Here is a 20,137-nt window from a genome sequence, read left to right as displayed (position 1 = left end):
AAGTATTTTCTCTCTCTCCTATTCCCCTCCCAGCTTTTAATTAGTGTAGATTATTCAGAAGGAATGGCAATTTAAACCCTGAAGCATACAGCCCTTGGGGATATTTCCAGTATCATTCTCTGAAGTGTCTTAAGGATTAAACAATATCTTATAATTCAGTATATGAAATAATTTTTCAGTTTACTTTGCTAGGAGGCAATCTGGTTCCTTTGGGCTCCCAGTAGAACCCAAAGCAGGATAAAAACCAGCAGGGGGTAAAATAATTCAGCTCATATTTCAAAATATGCAAGGAAGCCAGGGTTCTTTTCCTATTCTTTCGCTTTGCAGCAAAAACTGTAAATAGAGACACTATTTCCTCTTGGCGGCATTTCTTGGCGTAATCATGCAATCCAGCAATATCATATAGTCAAATGATCAGTGCAGGAAGTATAGAAAACAAGAAGCAGCTTCTGAATAATTCTCCATCCTATGATGTGTGGAACATTTATTGTTAAAAAAAAATTCAAGAGCCTCAGGCACAGGTATATAAATCTCCCCCCATAACAGGGGTGGGTTCCTACTGGTCCTTGCCAGTCCTTGCAAACCGGTTGGTCGGTGAACCCAGAAGTAATTAACTTCCAGGAATGCCAGTACCGGTCCTGGCCCTTGTCGCTGCAAAGCCCCCTTGCTGGCGCATCACAGCTCACTCGTTTGCTCCCCCACCCATCTGCACTAAGCTAGCCCAGCCTGCTGCTCACTGATTATTTGGAGTCCAGCCAATCAGTGAGTGGGCTAGAGGTGAAGCATTTAAAAGCTTCATGCTTGACCTCCATTTGAAAACTCCCTTCGCCTTCCAGGAGCTTGCTGCTTCCCCCTCAGGTAAGCAACTAAGCCCCAGCAGCGGGACTCGGGAGGCTTCGGGTGGGCGGTGGCGGGCCAGCTTTCACGAGAGAAGGCCTTCAGGCCTTCCCTCACGAAAGCCACAGGCTGGTGTACCCCACGCGGCCGAAGGCGGGTGGGGGGTGGTAGCGGCACAGTGGCGGCCGAAACCGGGGGGCGGTAGCAGCCATGTGGTAGCAGCCATGCAGCCGAAGGCAGGTGGGGGGCGGTGGCCTAGTTTGGCCTAGCAAAAGCTGGAGGTAGCGATGGCGGCCTAGCTTTTGCAAGGGTAGGTCTTCAGACCTTCCCTAGCGAAAGCCGTAGGCTGGCGGCGAAGGCAGCCTAGCTTTCACAAGGGAAGCCCCCCGTCCCCCTCTCTCCAGCCTCACCTGGCTGGCTAAGCCTGCCGGGTGACCTGCTTAGTGTCTTACCTGTTCCTGCTGCCTCTCTGCCTGCCTGCTCCCTGTTGCTTCCATCCATCACGACGAGGATCCATCGCAATCGGAGTGCTGCTGATTCTGCCTGCTGTTAAGTGACCCGGGTTTTTTCTTGTCACATGGGTGGCAAGCCACTCCCACAAAGGAAGCCATACCCACAGAGTAGGTTCCAATCATTTTTGAAACCCACCACTGCCCCATAATCACCCTAGTAAATAAACTAGTGGCTTTTCACCAAACTTCAGGTCTTTATTTGTAACATCCTCCCTCCAACTGACATTGTCAGGTTTTTGGAAGTCTTCTTAGGATAAAAGCGGATGGGGATAAGATAAACTAATCCAAAGAACTCACTGTAATAATCTTGAGGTAAGTAGATTAATAGTTCCAAATGATTTTCTTGCAAACTTTTAGGTGTTGGGAGAGTTGATTATTTATGAAAGGGGTATGGATATCTTTTTGTCTGTAATAATAGAATCCTTATTCCCTAAGTGAAAATTGTGTCAAAGTCTATTGCGTCAAAGTATAAAAATGGAAAATATGCTTTATTCGAGAATTGGGGGGGGTGTCATTTGAACTGAAATGCAGTTACAGAATTTAATATCAAAGAGAAAATTAATACAGCTGATCTGCTATGTGAGGTTTGGATTGCTAATGTGCAGTGATTTACTCCATTTTTAAAAAAATTATATATATCTGACCAGATATTTTCCCAGATCAGTGTATCTGCTGTTTTTCCCTGTCCTACTTAAACCACAAGGCCCAACACTTCTTTTTTTTTGCTGCTACAAGTTACTTTATACCTTTTCCTTATTTTTAATAAATGAATGTATATATTGAATGTTTTTGTCATAAAATGTCTGTATAAGCACATAGTAGAGGAATATTTTTGTTAATCGGTAACTTTGGACCTTTCACTATATAATATATATAATTAAATTATTATGTCATTATTCTTCCCTTCTCCATATATGCTTCTGCTGTTTTGACCTGAAACTATTACCAAGTCATAATGCATTCAAAGTAGCATGAGAGATGGGATTGGAACTGAGAAATTCATTAGGAGAAAGTTAGCTCTGCAGGCACTTTGGACTTCAAAGGCTGAAAGTACAAGTTGGTTTGAGACAGATCTAAAAACTTGACTTGTCTTAGAAACATCAGATGCCTGTTAATACTTGCTAATATTGTATGATAGGCTTATAGGAAATAAATATCAACCAACAATTTGAAAATTGCATTCGGCACAAATTGAAGTTTCCAGAACTTTGTTTTGCAGGTGTATACGCCTCTAGGATGTGGTACTTTTTCATTATTTCTTCCTTTCTTAGACTGTTATCCAACCTTTCCAATTCTGGAGTTTCAATGTACATTACCCACTGATTCTTAAGAGGTGTTTACCAGTTTTCCCATCCTGAGGTAGGTCTACATTTAAGTCTGCTGCTCCACAAAAAAGAAGCTATCCTGTAGTTGATTCTCTTCCAACCTCAGTTTTAAGCTCAGTTGAGAGATACATGGCCTTCTTTTGAAAGAAAGAAAGAAAAACTTAAATTCTTCCCGTACTTTATTCTTTTCCCAATTTCCATTCTTTAAAGCTGGGAGAATGATATTCAAAGGCAAGAAAAGGCGGGTGAACGTAAAGGATTAATGATGGGCTTTGCCAGCTTCTGAGAGTAGAAAACGAAATAGGACAGCAGACACGAAAAGTCCATTTTGCACAAAATGGAAGGAAGAGGGTACAGGAGAGAGGGAAAAGGAAAGGGATGCTGGAGGGGGAAATAGGAGAAGAATAAAGCAAGCAATGGGGAGAAGGAACCTAAGGGGCATCTTTCATCAGCAGGTCACAGGAGTTTGAATGCTGTATTTCCTTTCTTTTCCCTCTCTGTTCCTATAGAACGGTGTTGCTAAGAAAAGCCAAAATATCATCCCCAGGGACTGCTCTCAGTTTGGTCATGTGCTGTCTGGGATACTTAAAGGAGATAAAAATAAACAATATCTCTGATGCCTACACAAATTCTGAATCACTCAAGCACTCAAGGTCCAGTTTAAGTAGTGGGCTAAGCAAATAAATGCACAAAAGATACTGGTATTCTGGTGAATCAGGAATCTTTCTATAGAACAGCTTCTCTCTTCCTACAACAAATTTAGTGGGGAAAAATGGAATGTAAGAGTCACAAATGACAATTAAATAATGATTAGATGTTATTCTGATGTCTGTTCCTTTTCCTTTTCTTTCCTGTCTGGATCAAAAAGTCCTCCTTTTAAATCACCCAGATAGATTCATAAGCATTTGGGAAAAGAGTCTAGCAGAGAACTGCAAGACCTTGAATCTGAGGTCAGAAAGAAAAGAAAAGTCTCTGATGAAAAGCTCAAATCCACATCCCACCAGGAAGATTACTTCTTTTCAAGTTTGTCACAGTCATATTGACTACTCAGTGTAGGTTTGGTTCATTATAGGACCATCTAAATTGACTATTGAATGCTTGATGAATATCATGGACAACCAAGAAAACAAAATGGATCATCAGAGAAATCAATTAGAGTTGTCACTCAAGGCATTAATAACCTTGAAGATTGTATTTTTCCTCCTTTGGATGCATTATGTGAAGGCTGTAACGCTAGTTTATTAGTAACCTTGACTATCACTAAGTGTTGTATCTGTTTATTCTTGATTAATTCAATTTATTCTCTTTATGTACACTGAGAGCATATGCACCAAAGACAAATTCCTTGTGTGTCCAATCATACTTGGTTAATAAAGAATTCTAATGCTAGGAATGATGGAAGGAAAGAGAAGAAACAATCAACAACAAAGAAGGAGTCAATTTCAATGCCACTAGAAGACCTGAAAGTGTGCCACTAGAAGACCTGAAACACCAGGGTAGGGACAGATTGTCATGGAGAAAATCAACTGAAAGTCAACTCCAACTTGATGGCTCATAATCAATCAATTAGGAACTGACTGATGAATCTAATCTAATTAGATACCCACCTCAGCACTTCTGAGCACTAGCCATGACTTCTGAATTCATCCACACAATTGCTGTTTTCTGAGATTGGTGTGTGTGTGTGAATATTAAAATCAGAATAGATTACATCTGCTAAGAGTGAGGAAAAATAGTATAGTTAAGAAAAAGATTATTTTTCTCATAGGATCGTAGAAGGCTGCTGAATGGTTAGTTGTGGAATCGTAGAATCATGGAGCTAATTTGAGTTTGAAGCCAAGGCGAAACTGATTCAGTTTAAACTGAACTGCTGATTCAGAGGCTGAGAGAGAGAATTTATACATTTGGATAAAGAAATGCAAGGTCTCTCAGGAAAAATTGCCAGTTTGTATGAGGACCCAAATTTTTGGGGTCCAATGAGCTGACCCTGTAAACTGCTTAGAGAGGGCTCTAAAGCACTGTAAATAGTATATAAGTCTAAGTGCTAATGCTATTTCTGAAATATTAGTTCAAACTGATACTGCTGATCTTCTGAATCCTGAGTAGAAGACCATTTAGTTGTTTGAATCAATTGACTAAGATTCATATTGTATATTCAATAATTTACCATGCAGTCAGGTGACTAAGTTTTTCCATGGGTCAAAAGAGCCACCTCTGAATATGCTCCCATCTTGCTTCTACTCCTCAGAATTGATTCTTTTTTAAAGGTTCTAAAAGGGCCTTTGGATGCTGCTTTTCAATTTCAAATGTTCGTAATGTTTGTTGCTTTGATTTTACATGCAACACACAATATTGTAATGTTATGGATTTTATACTTTAGGTATAAATACATATCAACTAATATCATTAGTTCCTAAATTTAATAAATACCTTTAAAATAGCATCTCATGATAGTTTCTGGACCATAACATATTATGATCATTCACTGATATAAAACCACCTCAAATTCTTACATACATACATATATTGTGTTGCATTTTTGCTGATAAATAAATGAAGGGAGACTAGTGTAGATCTATTTCAAGCTATTTAGCTCTCATAAGCTAGCCATACCCTTACTGGGATTCAAACTTGGGCTGTTTATACACATTAGGCAGTTATATTAACCTCTAAGCCACAAGCTCTCCTCCCTTATCAGCTGAGCCAGGGGAATGATTAAGTGTTTAGTCAAAGCAACTGGTATGCCCAAATATGGCAGTATGCTCCCAGCCATATTTGGGCACCTCAGGTGCTTTGACTAAAATATATATATATGATGAGTCTGCATATAGATGGGAGGTTGAATAACTGGTCCTGTGATGTAGTTGTAACTATCTGGAGCTGAATACACTTAAAACTATAGAGATGAGAGTGGATTGTAGGAGGAGCCCTTCCATTTTACCACCTCTTACATATTCAACAGCGCAGTGTCAGCAGTGAAGTCCTTCAAATATTTGGGTACTATAATCTCCCAGGACTTGAAATGGACACTTAAAATTAGAACCATCATTAAAAAGGTACAACCAAGAATGTTCTTCCTGAGTCAGCTCAGGAAGTTCTGACTGCCCCAAGAGCTGTTGGTACAGTTTTACAGGTGAATTATTGAGTCTGCCATTTGTACTTCTATAACTGTCTGCTTTGGTATAGAACCAAACAGGACAGGTACAGACTCCAACAGATAGTTAAGACTGCAGAAAGAATAATTGCTTTCCACAGAAGACCTGTCTATTATTTGGGTTAAAGGGAGGGCTGAGAAGATACCTGTAGACCCCACACATCCTGGACATAAACTGTTTCAACTCCTAGTTTTGGGACGTCCCTAAAGGGCATTGAAAGCCAAACAGCTAGACACAGATTCCCCCCCCCCTCCCTTGGGTCATCACTCTGCTGAATGCCTAATTCCCACAGTACTGTTTTATGCTTAAGCATATTTACCCATGTAGTAGGGATGTAGCTTTATTATTTATCCTTCTTATTATCTTTCTTATTCCGTCTTATTCTTACTATTATTGTTGTGATTATCATTATTTTGTTGCTTTGCATGTACAATGAGAGCTTCTGCACCGGAGACAAATTTCTTGTGTGTATAATTACACTTACCCAAATATAAAGTTGTTAGTTTAGTATGCAAGATACAGAAAAAGCATGTCTGTTTTGAAAATATGACATGTCCTGATATTCTTTTATTCTTCAGGAAATACAATTTTCCCCTGTCAATTGTTTCCTACCTGTAATGTAATTTGTCAATATTATACTATCAAAAAGAAGAAATGCATTCTGCTACAATACCTGAGGGTTTTAAAAAGAAGGTATATTATCCCTTTCATTGACATAAGACTATTAGGAAGATGTTTCCAATAATTAAATTGGATAATGACTAATTTAAGGTAATAAAATGCTGGTCTTTTATGATTGAATTCAAGTTGTTATTCAAACACTGCCAAAATTGGGATAGGAACTTCTTGGTCTGTAAACGGGCTACATAAGGAATAAAGTAATTGAATATTACAACTTGAATATTACAACTTGAATATTAACAAGAGTTAATATCAACAATACTGTATTGTAGTATTGATATCTAATTCTAATTCTTTTTTATTTCTCCTGCTCCTATCTGCTATCCAATAAGTTGTCATTCTTATAACTTTTATTACATTTTGGTAGAAGAGACAGAATCTTTCTCAAAGTTATATTTAAATTTTTATTTTTAACATGTTATCATACAGAAATGTCTCAGTCTACTAAGCAAAATTTCAGCTTAAAGCTTTAGCATAAATCTCTTCACTATAATCTTAAAGCAATAAGCCTTAAAGGAATTTTAAAAAACTGCAGTGCTTTTATAGCTGAATCAAAATTTCCTATTCAGAGAAGTGGGTGTGTGACATCTTTGTAATTTTGTTAAGAAGCTGCAAATAGGGCAAAATAAGGATAAAATTAACTAACAGTGGCAATCCTGCGCCTTCTCTTGGTGATATTACCTTTACTCACCAAATATCACTGCAGAAAGCATTATCTACTTTGGATTTGAATTCCTCATCATGGCCATTGAGATGTATGATTAGGTCCAAACCTCTATCAGAATGAGAAAAGTGCTTTCAGCTCTCAGTTTATCATTTTGATATCAAAAAAACATTGCTCACAAAATGACAGCAACAGTTGCAAAACAGAGAAATGAGCAGAGAAGGTTTCAACAAATACTAATTCTGGCTAATTTTATTTATAACAATTTGGCGATTGACTTTTGGATTTTAGGGTCCTACTTGGAATGTAGCTGCAAAGCACCTGTTGGATATTCATATGGTTTGCTGTGCTGATTTGCACAGTTATGTCACACAAGAGACATTTACACGAAGTGCAAGTTATTATTTTTTATTCAATATATTTATATAATGCTTTTTCTTTAGTTACATCTTGAAAGTTGACAATGAAGTTTAAAAAATGATTGGACCCCAATGCTGGAAACAAAATAATATCCCCTGGGACAAATTAGTGATAAAAAAAACCTTTGGATTGAGCAGAGATGGACAAATTAACACTGAAATTAAAAGATAAAGAAGAGTCGGAATATTATGAAATTTGGAACAATTGGTACAAATGGCTGCAAAACAAGAATAAAATTAATTAAGTCATGTGTGTGTGTGTGTGTGTGTGTGTGTGTGAATAAAGGTGTGTAAATATAGAAGCGAAATATTATATACATGTACTGATTTAATGATACAACAATGTTGATATAATGACTAATGTGTTGTAGAAGGGAAAAAAATAATTAAAAAATCTGCTAATAAAAAAATAAAAAATGATTGGAGTTCAGTAATAAAATTCAGTGCAAAGGTTTGCTAAGAATAGCCATATCTTGACCCCGGAACCATTATTCAGAGTGATGCACATCCTGTAGTGGGCTGGGATGAGCTCCCCTTTCTTTGGAGGTGTTCAAGCAGAGGATGGACAGCCATCTGTTAGGTTGCTATTTGAGTTTGAACTAAGACAGTGATGGCAAACCTTTTTGGCACTGAGTGCCCAAACCAAAAAGCATGTGCATGCACGTACATATGCACGCACCAGAACCCCAGAACCCCGAAGCGCACATGCGTTTACCTGCCAGCTTCTCTTTGGGTTTCCGGCATGTGCCTGCGCACTGGCCAGCTGGTCTTTGCATGCCCAGAATACCGGAAACCTGAAGACCAGCTGGCCGGTTTTTTGACTGTTTTTGGCCATTTTTCAGGCGGGTTTCTGGGGCATTCTTCAGGCTGTTTTCAGGCCATTTTCCGGGCTGTTTTCAGGCCATTTTTCAGACTGTTTTCAGGCCATTTTCTGGGCCATTTTCAGGCCATTTGGAGGGGGGGCATTTCCAGGCTGTTTTTCGGCACTCCGGTGCCCACAAAGACCAGCTGGCTGGCATGCATGTGCACACCAGAAATTAGAAGAGCAGCTGGCGACGGTGCACATGCCCACAGAGAGGGTTCTGCATACCACCTCTGGCACCCGTGCCATAGGTTCGCCATCAGGGAACTAGGAGATAAAATCCATTAAGATGTCTCTTTGTATGACTGTGGAGAATCCAGTCATCCAGGTCATACCTGTCTCAAAAGTGCTTTTTCAAAAGGCGACTGGCCAGTTTTTTCCTTGAGGAAGAAGAAGAAATTTAGTTTCTCATCCAAGAAACTTCATCCGTTGTGATGGGGGGCAGGGGAGGGGAGAGATGGAGGATAGGTTCTGACCAGGTGGTGGTGGGACTTCAACTCCCAGAATTCTCAGCTATAGCTATGAAGGCAAGGGAACTCTGGGACTTGGAAGTTGCAAGATTGGGAATCACTGATGTGGAAGAAGAACTCCAGTTCATGTCTACTTTTTTAAAAGAATAGACACTTTACTATACTGCAGCAATTCCATTTACTGACATTTGTATGAATTAACATTGAAGTTTAGAAAGAACAAAACAATAGGACTTTGCATGCTTTGAAAATGATTCAGAAATGCTTCAAAATGTGTGCAGCATATTTTTAAGGAATTGACTCAATTGCATTGAATTGACTAAAACTGCTGTGTCTTTTTTAAGGCTTGCACAAAAATAGGAAATAACCCATAGGTGTCTTTTTGTTGGTATTTATAACTCAGCCACTTCACTTTACATTTTTTTTCCTTTACATTTAAAAACAGTTTATCTGTGAAATCAAACAATAAATGGGCAACATCGCCATGTTCTAATTTGAAATTGATTGCTGCAAAAATCATTCCTTTGATCCAGCAACACAATTTTTGTCTGCCATTCTTATTGCCATTTCTTGAAATGCCACTTTCTTAATTAATTGTTATACTGCTCCAGAGTTAGTTTTAGATCGTTTTTGTTTTTTTTAAAAAGGAGCAGAAAGCAACTGTCAGGCCTGCAGTCATTTTTCTTTTGGACGTTAGGCCTGCCACACTTACTATTATTCTACTATGCATTTTCTATTGTGGGGAAATGGGAGGGAGGATATTACGGAGTTGGATGGTATGGAGCCATAACAAAATTCTTTCTAGAAAGCCAAGGTCATCCTTTGTCTCTGTACCTGGCCAGAACTGGATGGGTGGAACTGCCAGCGTGGCAGTGGGAGATTGGACCATGTGATAGACTTGTGGGTATGGAGGCAAGATCTTGAACTTTCAACTGGGTGGAAAAACTGGGAAGCTTTCAGAATCAGGTTTTCCTAGATGTGCCAACATGGCTCTCTTAATAAATTGGAACTTTGAGAAATCCTTTGCCTCGGACTCTGATTTAATTTTGGATGCTATTTGGAACCCTGATAGCAACCTTTAGAATGTATTTTTGTACTGCCAGTTCAAATTGCACATAGTGTTAATTTTCCAATGTCTCACTGTTTCAGAATATAGTACCGTGTTTCCCCAAAAATAAGACAGGGTCTTATTTTCTTTTGCCCCACAAAATATGGCCTTGGGCATATTATAGGGGGAGGGCTTATTGTTTTGGGGATGCCAGGCAGCTGCTCCCTTGCGAACTGGCTCCCAAAGAGCCGGGCACATCCTCAGGGGCAAAGCAGCCATGAGGTGACCACGCTCACGAGCAATCACCCAGCAAACCCCCTCTCCAGCCAGGCAGAGTCTTCCGGACAGAGAGTCTTCCAGCAGCCAGCCCACAACCATAGAGCGCACTCCTAGAGCGGCCACTGCTGGAAGACTCAGCAGCTGAGTTTTGGAGTTTGGAAGCTGGAGAAGAAGTTATGCTCGGAGTGCGGCGGGGGCGGAACAGGCGCTTGGGCAACCTCCCTCTCCAGCCAGGTAGAGCTCCATGCACTGACCTAGGGGATATCCCGAATGTGCCAAGCAGCAGGAGCTGGAGAGCGGGGCAGAGTGCCACATGCCTTGGCGCCTTAGGGATACCTCCTAGGTCAGTGAATGGCACTCTGCCTGGCTGGAGAGGGGGTTTGCCGGGCGGCTGCTTATGAGTGTGGTCACCTTATGGCTGCTTCGCTCCTGAGGCTGTGCCTGGCTCTTTGGGAGCCAGTTCGCAAGGGAGCAGCCACCCAGCAACTCCCCCCTCCGGCCAGGCAGAATGTCACTCCCCAACCTAGCGGTATCCCTAAGGCGCCAAGGCACATAACTGCCTTTCCCCCCCCGGCTCCCGCAGCTTGGCGCTTTCATGATAACGCTAGGTCAGTGAGCGGTGCTCTGCCTGGCCGGAGGGGGGGTTGTCCAGGGGGCTTATTTTTGGGGCAGGCTTATATTTTTGTCCATGCAAAAAATGTGGCAAGGCATTAGTTTCAGGGCAGGTCGTATTTTCGGGGAAACACGGTAGTAAAGCTATGAAGTTCTCAGAGGTGTGATTCCAAAATACTGAAAAGCAACTGTTATGCATTTATTTATTATTTATCATATTTAAGAAGAGCACAGAGTCTTGATTTTATGCCTTTATTGAAGGCCAAGAGAGCGGGCACATCCCCTCCAGGGGGAGTGTTTCCACAGGGTGTGGGCAACGGCAGAGAAGGCTCTCTTCCTGGACCTGGCCAATCAGAATTCATTTGCTGACAGGATCCGCAACACACCTTTGCTGTCCGCCTGGGTAGGGCAAACTCATGTAACCTGACCCTATGCCATGTAAGATTTTTAAAGCTTATAACCAGCATTTTGAATTGGATTTGGAAGCAGAGCAGCACCCAATGCAGCTTGTGCAGTAGAGGTATTACATTCTTTGGGCGCCCAAGGTTGCCCACAAGGCCACAATTTCTACCAGCTGAAGCTTTATTCATTGCATTCTTACCGAGCTAGAAACACATGCCTTCTTTGTATCTGCTTCAGTTTCACTTCTTTGTCTGGGATGACAGATATCATAGCTTACTCCTTAATAAGTACCAAGGTTATTTATAGTTCTTATCCCGTCATTCAAAAATTCACGTGTGTGTTTTGCTCCAAATATCTCAATACAGAATACAGCAAATTAATGTTGTTGTTTTTTAAAACCATTTCCAATGTATCCAGTATCCTTACATTTCTACTGACATGGGGAAATGACCAAAGTTAGTAAATTCAGAACTGTGTATAACAGAAGAAAGAATTATGTTTGACTCCCCAATAAAAAGTTGCTTGCAGTACCTGGCCCTGCCAAGACCTAAAAACTGCACTATCTCTTTTTACCTTCAGAAAACTGCTTAGAACAGAAGCAGAAACCAGCCCGGCGAAGATGTCAGCAGCCCAAAGTGCTGAATAGCCCTGAGGACAACATATATTATAACCAGTTAAATGTAAGTTCAAAGTGGCCGTACAGCTGTTTTACTGTCTTTGTTTCCCATTAATAATTCTGGTATTAATACCTGTTCTAAGCCTACCAGCCCCACCCACCCACCCCCAGTGCCCTCTCCCCACCCCAGAGTTCTTCAGCTCTCGTCTTGAACATGTGCTTATGCTCTTTATCTGTTGCTTTCATGTCAGGATGTCTGCCTTCACGGTGAATAATTGATGTGGTTTATCAAAGACGAGCAAGATGCATGCTTCATCAGGCTCGCTTGAGCCCTTTGATCAAAAAAATTATGCTGTGACTTCTGATATTATCAGCATCTGCTTGCATTCAACACAAAATCACTTTGAATTAAAAATTAACGACTTGCTGCTTTGCTTTGACTGTGTGTTCTTGGCCCTCTCCACAGGGAACTCTAGGATATCAAGGGAGCAAAAGGAAGCCAAGAAAACTTGGGTAAATATCCATCTTCTTAGTTCTAAGTAACAGTAAACAGAAGAAATCCTTTGTGAGATTACAGGGAAGGCGCAAACTTTCTAGAGCAATTTCTGAAAATCAACAGCAAGCCTTTTCTCTTTATAGCAGCTGTGGGCATTTTGGTACTGATGCAAAAGGAAAGTGTGTGTCTAATGTGAGCTGTATACACAGGGGGGAAACGGTCTTTCTTGGGGGGGGGGAATACGCTTCTCAGCAAAATGCAGGCAGTTCGTTTCACAATGAATTTGCTAAAAGTAGCCAGTGGTGGATCTTGTCAAAGTAAAGACTTGCAGACTGTGAACCCAGACACGACAGGAGGGACAGCAATTCAGAAATCCTCCTGATCCACAGCATAAACTGGCTGGAGGGGGAAAGATAAGAAGGAAGGTCATATGTTTCCACAAAGAGCAGTTCTTGGCTATTCTTTCCTGGCTCTTGTTGCAAAGGCTGCTTTTTTATATGGCATTCATTTTATTATTATGGTGACAAGCATTATGTTGCTAAGTATATTGAGCTACATCTTTGAACATGCTGGCTGGAAATAATGAACAGTGTAGCCCAGAAGACCTGAAGGCTTGGGAAAGACCACACTATAAAGAGACTTTCCCCCCACTCTTTTTATAGGGAAAATCATGATGCAATATCCTCTGCATTATTTACGGCAATACCAGAATCATATCAGGCAATGAAGCATGCTAAACACCTGAATATAATTTAGCTTGAGTTCTGAGTAGCCGTATCAAATATAGACTGTGCTTTAAGTTTGTCCTGTGGTGTATAGTTGAATAAATCCATGTATGTGATCCATGTATGCACCACTGATAGTTCTCTAGAACTTGTCCACCAAATTTAAACTATCCAAACAAGCATATGTTATGTTATCCGTGTATGCACATTAGGTCTTCTGTCATTGTTTAGAAGTTGTCATGGATGTCAAAGGAACAACTTTAATCTTAGAATAAAGTCTTATTGTGCTTGAAGATGTTATATATAAATACATCACAAACAGACCTAACTGGATATCAGAAAAGATCTGGTGGCTGAGATCATAAAACCAACCAGCAGATTTTAAGAAGTCCATAAGCCAAACTTGGGAACAGTAGCTCTCTTCCACATGTGTTTCCCAGCAACTGGTGTCAAAGAGGCATCCTCTTTCAGGAGATAATAGAAGCCATTGATAACTTTATCTTTCATGAAATAAGAAGTATCTGAGCTGTTCTTGTGATTTATGTTTCTTATGCTCTTTACTGCTATAATCAGAGGTTACGTATCTTATCTCTATCTATATTGTGTATTGGAGTAGAGATCAAAATGGGGTTTCCCAAGATTCTCCCATCTAACAAGTGGTATGGTGAAGATTCATGCCTAGCTGAGAGTACAGATCACCTAATTAAAATCTGAAATTGCTATAAATCAAAGCCAGAGCTTTCTACTGTGCTGTGTAAGCACCCAGAATTGATGCAGATTTGCTGGTGTGAGAAATGCTATGCTCTCAGTTCCTGTAGGAAAGCTAGATTCTTCACCAGCCTCTGTTAGATATTCACCTCAAAATAATGTTTGCTCCTCCACTCAGACCCAATCATGTCTTGTACCAATTAAACAAAAATACCTAGAGATATGATGTGCCCTTTATAATGCTTTATTCTGTTTTAATTTTCCTTAGTCAAATAAAATTTCTGGATTGGGAAGATGAGTATTACAAGTCATTATCAGTGGTAGATTCTATCACAGAAGAAGACAACACATTTCAACCCCTTACTCCCTTTCAAAGCTGAACTTTTGCTCCCTAACTCATCAGTGTGAGGCTGGTAAGGAACCCAAGATGTGTTTCTCATTTTCTAGCTGACTTATGGATGTGTACATTGTGTTATATAATGTGCACATATGTATATACTAAGAGCAGATCTGCCAAATCTCTCTCTGGTGTTTACATTATCTTGCAAAAGAGAATTCAATGATAGGACATGGGGGGGTCTTATTTTCCCCAGAAGAGAAGAAAAAGCATATAAAAAGCCTATGGAGTAAAAGACTTAATGACATATGATGAAAGCACCTTGTAGTTGTTGTTTTGAATTGAAGCAGCAAAATCTTAAAACCCAAGCAAGGACAACTACTTCTTACGACCACAGAAAATCAAATTCTGTTGTCCCTTATTCTCATTAAAAAAACTTGGTGCATTAGGCCAAGCATCTATCTAGTCCAGCATTTTGCTTGCACAGTAACCAATCAGCTACCACTTCAAAAGTTCTCAGGAAGGACAGGAGAGAGGCAATGCTTTCCCACTAAATTTTCCCAGCAACTGGCATTCATAAATAAACTGCCTGATAGCATGCAATAACCTGTATTCATATGAACTGCCTTGCTTCCTGATTTCTTGTGCCTGACACTGCCTCTGAGGATTGGATGATCAGTATGTCTAATCACCAGAGTTATCCTCTTCAGCATGGGTGTGCCCAGTTGCACGAACTTGGGATAACAGAATAACAGGGCTGGAAGGGATCTTTGAGGCTTCTAGTCCAACCCTCTGCTCAGACAGGAAACCCTATACCATTTCAGACAAATGTTGTTCAATCTCTTTAAAACTTTCAGTGTTGGGGCATTCACAACTTCTGGAGGCAAGTTGTTCCACTGATTATTTGTTCTAACTGTCAGCAAATTTCTCCTTAGTTCTAGGTTGCTTCTCTCCTTAATTAATTTCCATTACTCTACAGTTTAGTTATGTGTTTTGTGAACAAGAACTTTCTTTCTTGCTGAATACTAAACATACTTGCTAGAGTGTAACCACCATTGAATTTAATGGGACTAGATTCTGAGGATCACATTGCTCATCATGTTTTATCAATTCAACCCATCTAGGTTTTCCCAGAAATAACACCACTGACTTATTTCCCAGTCAGCATGTACTAACTAGACCACAAAATATAAGCTTTTGGAAACTTCTTGTGCTTCAGGTTTTCTGCAGTATTTATTATTTTTGATATTCTGTAAAAAGTACCAGTTAAAAATGGGAAATTCAGAATTGTACAAACAATCAATACTGTTAATGTCAACACGAAGGCACAGGAAGTAGTCATTTGGAATCTAAGTATTATCAAAACTGGCTCTTCTGTATATAACAACTTTGATGTATGAACAGCCATTCCCAAATGAGGGGGTGTTGTAGCTATTCTGAACTGGTGTCTGAATATCATGATGGGTAAAAACCAATCAACTGAGATTGAAGCTGGACAAGACACTTCTTAAATTGTGATTATTGAGTACAGGAATTGGGTTCAGGAATTGGGTACAAGGATTGTTTTGCTGTCCTTATTGTCACAAGAGGTCCAAGCAACCACCGTTGTCAACTTTGTCACTTGCTGAACTGCAGTCAAATTACCATGGTTAATGTCCTGAGAACTTCATTGTTAGATTACTGCATACACTCTAGGTGGGGGTGCTCTCACGTTTTATTTGAAGCCTGCATAGAGAGCAGAATGTGGTGGGTTCCTGAGAAGAACAATTGGTCATGCAGATGTGGAGTCTTTGGTGCTCTCTGGGATTGGTTGTTTGCTTGCAGACATTTCATGATGCTTCATAGTTGGATAAAATACCTGCAAGCAAACAACCAACTTCAGATAGCAGCAAGGACTCCAAAGTTTCACCATGTGCTACAGATGTTGTCTTCTATTACAATTAGCTAATGGTTTAATATTTGGCATAAGGCCCTGAACAAGTTTGGATCAGGAAACGTTACTGTGACAAATTTGTGAAATTGCTAAGGTTATCAGAGAAAGTTTTGCTGCACGTGCCAAGGTTGGCAGAGTATCTCTTATGGAAATCCCCAGGCAGGAAATTCCCTCTGTAGAATGGAACCTGCAATCTGGAGGGTTCTTCCCATTGAATAGTGCAAATCACCATCATGATATCTTTGATGCTCCTTTTCAGACCTTACTTAGAGCAATGTTAGGTGACAATTCAGTTCTGCTCTTTGGTTTCCCTCTCCTCTTTCTTTTAATGACCAAGTAAAAAAAAAAACCTACAAGAATGTAGCTAAGATTCTTGCAGCTTGGAATGACATGTGCTGAGTCGGAGCATCAGTTCCCTAGTTCAAAACTCCTTTTGAAAATAAAAACATAGTTTCGGGGGGGGAGGGTGCGGAAGGGGGAACCTGACCAGTAAAAAATGCAGAGATAAATAAAACAAATTGGTTGACGCTATTATAAAACAATATTGAATTTACCATCCAAATAATTTAAGTAATGTTTAGTCAGGATATTCTTTCGACCACACTTTTCAGTTGAAAATATTAGGAGGGGTGCTCTTGGGTTAAAGGTGATTACTTATACCTAAAGCTAACTTTATGCTAATGCAAAGTGTATTAGTGCTTGTGAAGCAACACAATCTGCCTTGAAAAGTGCAATTACTGTATAGATCTGTTTAGCATAATTTTACCCACTCTGACTGACACCTATCCCACCCTTAGGCACAGTGAAGCTACTTCCTGGGGGGTGGGGGGGTAGCTTTGGAGTGTCCTGAAAGGGCTACAAAGAATACTCAGAGTGGGGTCATGAAAGCCAAGATGGTGTCTACAGTGATTTCTGGCTGTGTGACACACATGTAAAGCAGATGAAGCTTTGATCACAGTGTCACCTCGATTCAAGATGATGAACAGACATAATACTCCTTCCTCCTCCTGTTTTATTCACAACAATGCCCAGTAGATGCTGAGAGATTTTCTGCTTTCTAAATGTGAATAATTTGACTGAGATGTGACTGCATTTTTGAGCAGATTCATTAGGTAAAGGTAAAGATTCCCCTCACACATATGTGCTAGTGGTTCCCGACTCTAGGGGGCAGTGCTCATCTCCGTTTCTAAGCCAAAGAGCCAGGCACTGTCAGAAGCCGTCTCCGTGGTCATGTGGCCAACATGACTAAACGCCAAAGGCGCATGGAACGCTGTTACCTTCCCACCAAAGGTGGTTCCTATTTTCCTACTTGCATTTTTACGCACTTTCAAACTGCTAGGTTGGCAGAAGCTGGGACAAGTAACGGGAGGTCACTCGGTTACGCAATGCTAGGCATTTGAACCGCAGAACTGCTGACCTTTCTGATCGACCAGCTCAGCATCTTAGCCACTGAGCCACCACATCCCCTTGAGCCACTGCATCCCCACAGATTCATTAGCTGCTCTCTTTTAAAGAGCAAAATATCTTTCAGTGGCCAAGAAAGGGCTTCTCCATTCTCTTAAAACTGCTCACTCAACTCTTTCACTGGATTTATTTCTTTAAAAGTGCAAAGAAACTGGTTCACTCTTGTCATTATCCAGGATTGCTGTTGCTGTTTTCTTTCTTCCTGGCCTATGCTCCTGGGCTTTTCTGCTGTCTCCTATCCCAGTACTAACCAGATCTATTCCTGCTTTGCTTCTTTAGGATCAGCCAAGATTGGAAGGAATAAAAGAATACAGATTTGCTACCTAGAATCTATTGGCCATTAATCTTTAGTTTTAAAGGGTCTCTTTTCTAAAAAGAAGATATTGTTAATGGACTCTGTTCTTTAATACAAGAGGGCTTATTTGAAGGGTTTGTTAATTAGGAAAAGGAAAATACAGAGTTCATAGAACTGCTGTAATAAAATTGCAAGGATAATTGTTGTTACCAGTTAAGTTAATCATCAAGTCCCGCTGCAGGAATCTTATAAAAGTAACGTTAAGTTTTGTTTTTTATTGACCTGTTTTTCAGTTTAATCAATAAGCTTTCTCTTGGTTACTTGATCGTAGTATCCAAAGATGCTGCAGAAACTAACTTAGAAGCACTTTGCAGAGGTTTTTTTTAAAGCTAGAAGGAATTGTAAAGATGCAGTTTTGCGGCGTGTTAACAAAGAGAGCTGAAGGGAGGCATGGAGCAAAAGAGAATCCCACCCTACCAGATAAAAGAGAGCCTTGAGTGTGTGAACATCAAAGAATAGTTAATGACATGAAATACCATTACGGGTTAGTATCCTTCTTGTTTCAAGCTTCTCACACCTGCAGCGTATCGCCTATGTTCTCTTTGTTGGTGCCTCTGAATTGCCTCTATTAGCATTTACAGAAAAGCCCTTGGTGAAATCTTTGGGGTTGTGCTTGGCCTTCTCTGTGTTCTTTGAAAAGTCAAATATTAGTCCTCTATGGGCTTCCTTTATGATACAGTTCCTCTTAGCAAAAGAAGATTCCAAACATCAGGATGCCATTGCAAAGGGATTGAGCTGAATGAAGAGAATGCTTTTGTTATTTCAAAGTGATATCAGCAACTCCGGGAGACTTCCCACATTTTGGGAAGTGTAAAACCAGAGTATGACATTCAGATTAGGCCAAAAAAGGCTCTCAAGAGCAGGGCGCAGAGAGAGAGAGAAGCAGAAGAATTGAAAAATCTTGGCATAAGTGAAGGTACAACTGGTTTCATTTAGACCCTGACAGTTTACCAAATGGGAGAACCATCTGTCTTCCTTAGCCATTTAATATACCCCTTTGGTGATCATGATTTGGGAAGCAGGGAACTGAGGATTTACACTAGGAGGAAGAGAAAGACAATCAAGAAATGTGGTCAATTGTCTTGGGGCAAATCAAGTCAGAGACCTTAAACAAATAAAAAGCTATAACTGAAGGTACTGCTCCACCAGTCTGGACTTTTTTCTTTACAAAATACCTGTTTTCCACTGACAAATATCAGGTATGTTATCCCATGGAACCACACATACTTTTATTTATCAGTTCAGTGGTAACCCTTGCAAAGGAGGTACTTAATTAGCAACCTGTGATAAATTGACGGTGATGCGGATGACAAATATAAAGCTATTTTTATATTTTTACCCATTGCGGAAAGACATTCTTGAAGTTTCTAATGATCAGTTAAAATAAAAAAGTTAGGGATGAACTTGATCAACTAAAATGCTTTTTGTACTTGCATCTAGGAGTTCACAAACACTATGAATAATTTGAATTAAGCCCATAATTCAATAACCGGGGTTTTTTTTTTTGGTGGGGGGGGAGGTTATATTATTCTACTGTATTGCTTTTCTTCAATCAGAGTTCTTTTTCCTTTTTTAATTAACATTCTCAGTGAGGCAGTTATGAAGCAAGCTTCAGTTACATGAGAGATGTTTTATTAAAAAGCACGCCTGGCATCTTTGCAGGGAACTCTTTTTCTTGCACATTTACATGCTCCCCAGCTGAGTGGCCGTCCATTTCATTTGATGATCTGTTTGTTCTGCCCGTGGGGCTATTGCAAATCTTGGATGATTTGCTCTTAATCATCGCAACAATAAAACAGGTAACTTCTTTTGAAGTTAGGAATGCAAGGCACTGTGATGTCTCTCCCCATTCCCTGCCCTCCTTTATTAGGAGTCTTAACACCCAAGAGTGATAGCTGAGACTGGCATTTCATATCTCATTGCACCACGTTCAGATCACTGGAATAATGCAGAAACCATATTCATGTCTAATAATCATCCCTACCAGCAGGTCACCAGAAGCAATAATTTATGTGAAGATTGACATCTGGTGTCGAGATATAAACTACATTATGTTTAGGGTGGAACACATGATTCCCTTCCCTGGAATGATTTCTCAGTGCATATATCCTGGGCATATATCCTGGGGATACGATCAGACTATATGTTTGCTGTTTCCCATGCAGAGGGTGCAGTTCTCCTGAGGTGGCAATCAGTCTGTGGGCATCCTACATTGCCTGGGTATTTATAGACATTCA

At 40.2% G+C, this 20,137-nt stretch overlaps 1 protein-coding gene across 1 annotated transcript in view; it reads left to right on the top strand.

The window, feature by feature from the left end:
• MYO3B (myosin IIIB) overlaps positions 1-20,137 on the top strand; it is a 288,019-nt gene that overhangs the window by 253,602 nt on the left and 14,280 nt on the right. The window contains exons 33-35 of the mRNA XM_087709242.1: positions 11,846-11,946; positions 12,349-12,395; positions 14,080-14,224. Of these exons, the coding sequence (XP_087565368.1) occupies positions 11,846-11,946; positions 12,349-12,395; positions 14,080-14,191 (260 nt within the window). The 3' untranslated portion in view covers positions 14,192-14,224. The remainder of the gene's footprint in view (positions 1-11,845; positions 11,947-12,348; positions 12,396-14,079; positions 14,225-20,137) is intronic.

This window comes from Thamnophis sirtalis, unplaced genomic scaffold (assembly GCF_051295495.1).
Source record: "Thamnophis sirtalis isolate CommonGarterSnake01/CBP01778 unplaced genomic scaffold, rThaSir2_p1.2 scaffold_1, whole genome shotgun sequence".
Taxonomy (NCBI): Eukaryota; Metazoa; Chordata; class Lepidosauria; order Squamata; family Natricidae; genus Thamnophis; species Thamnophis sirtalis.
This window is presented reverse-complemented; position numbering and strand designations above follow the sequence as displayed.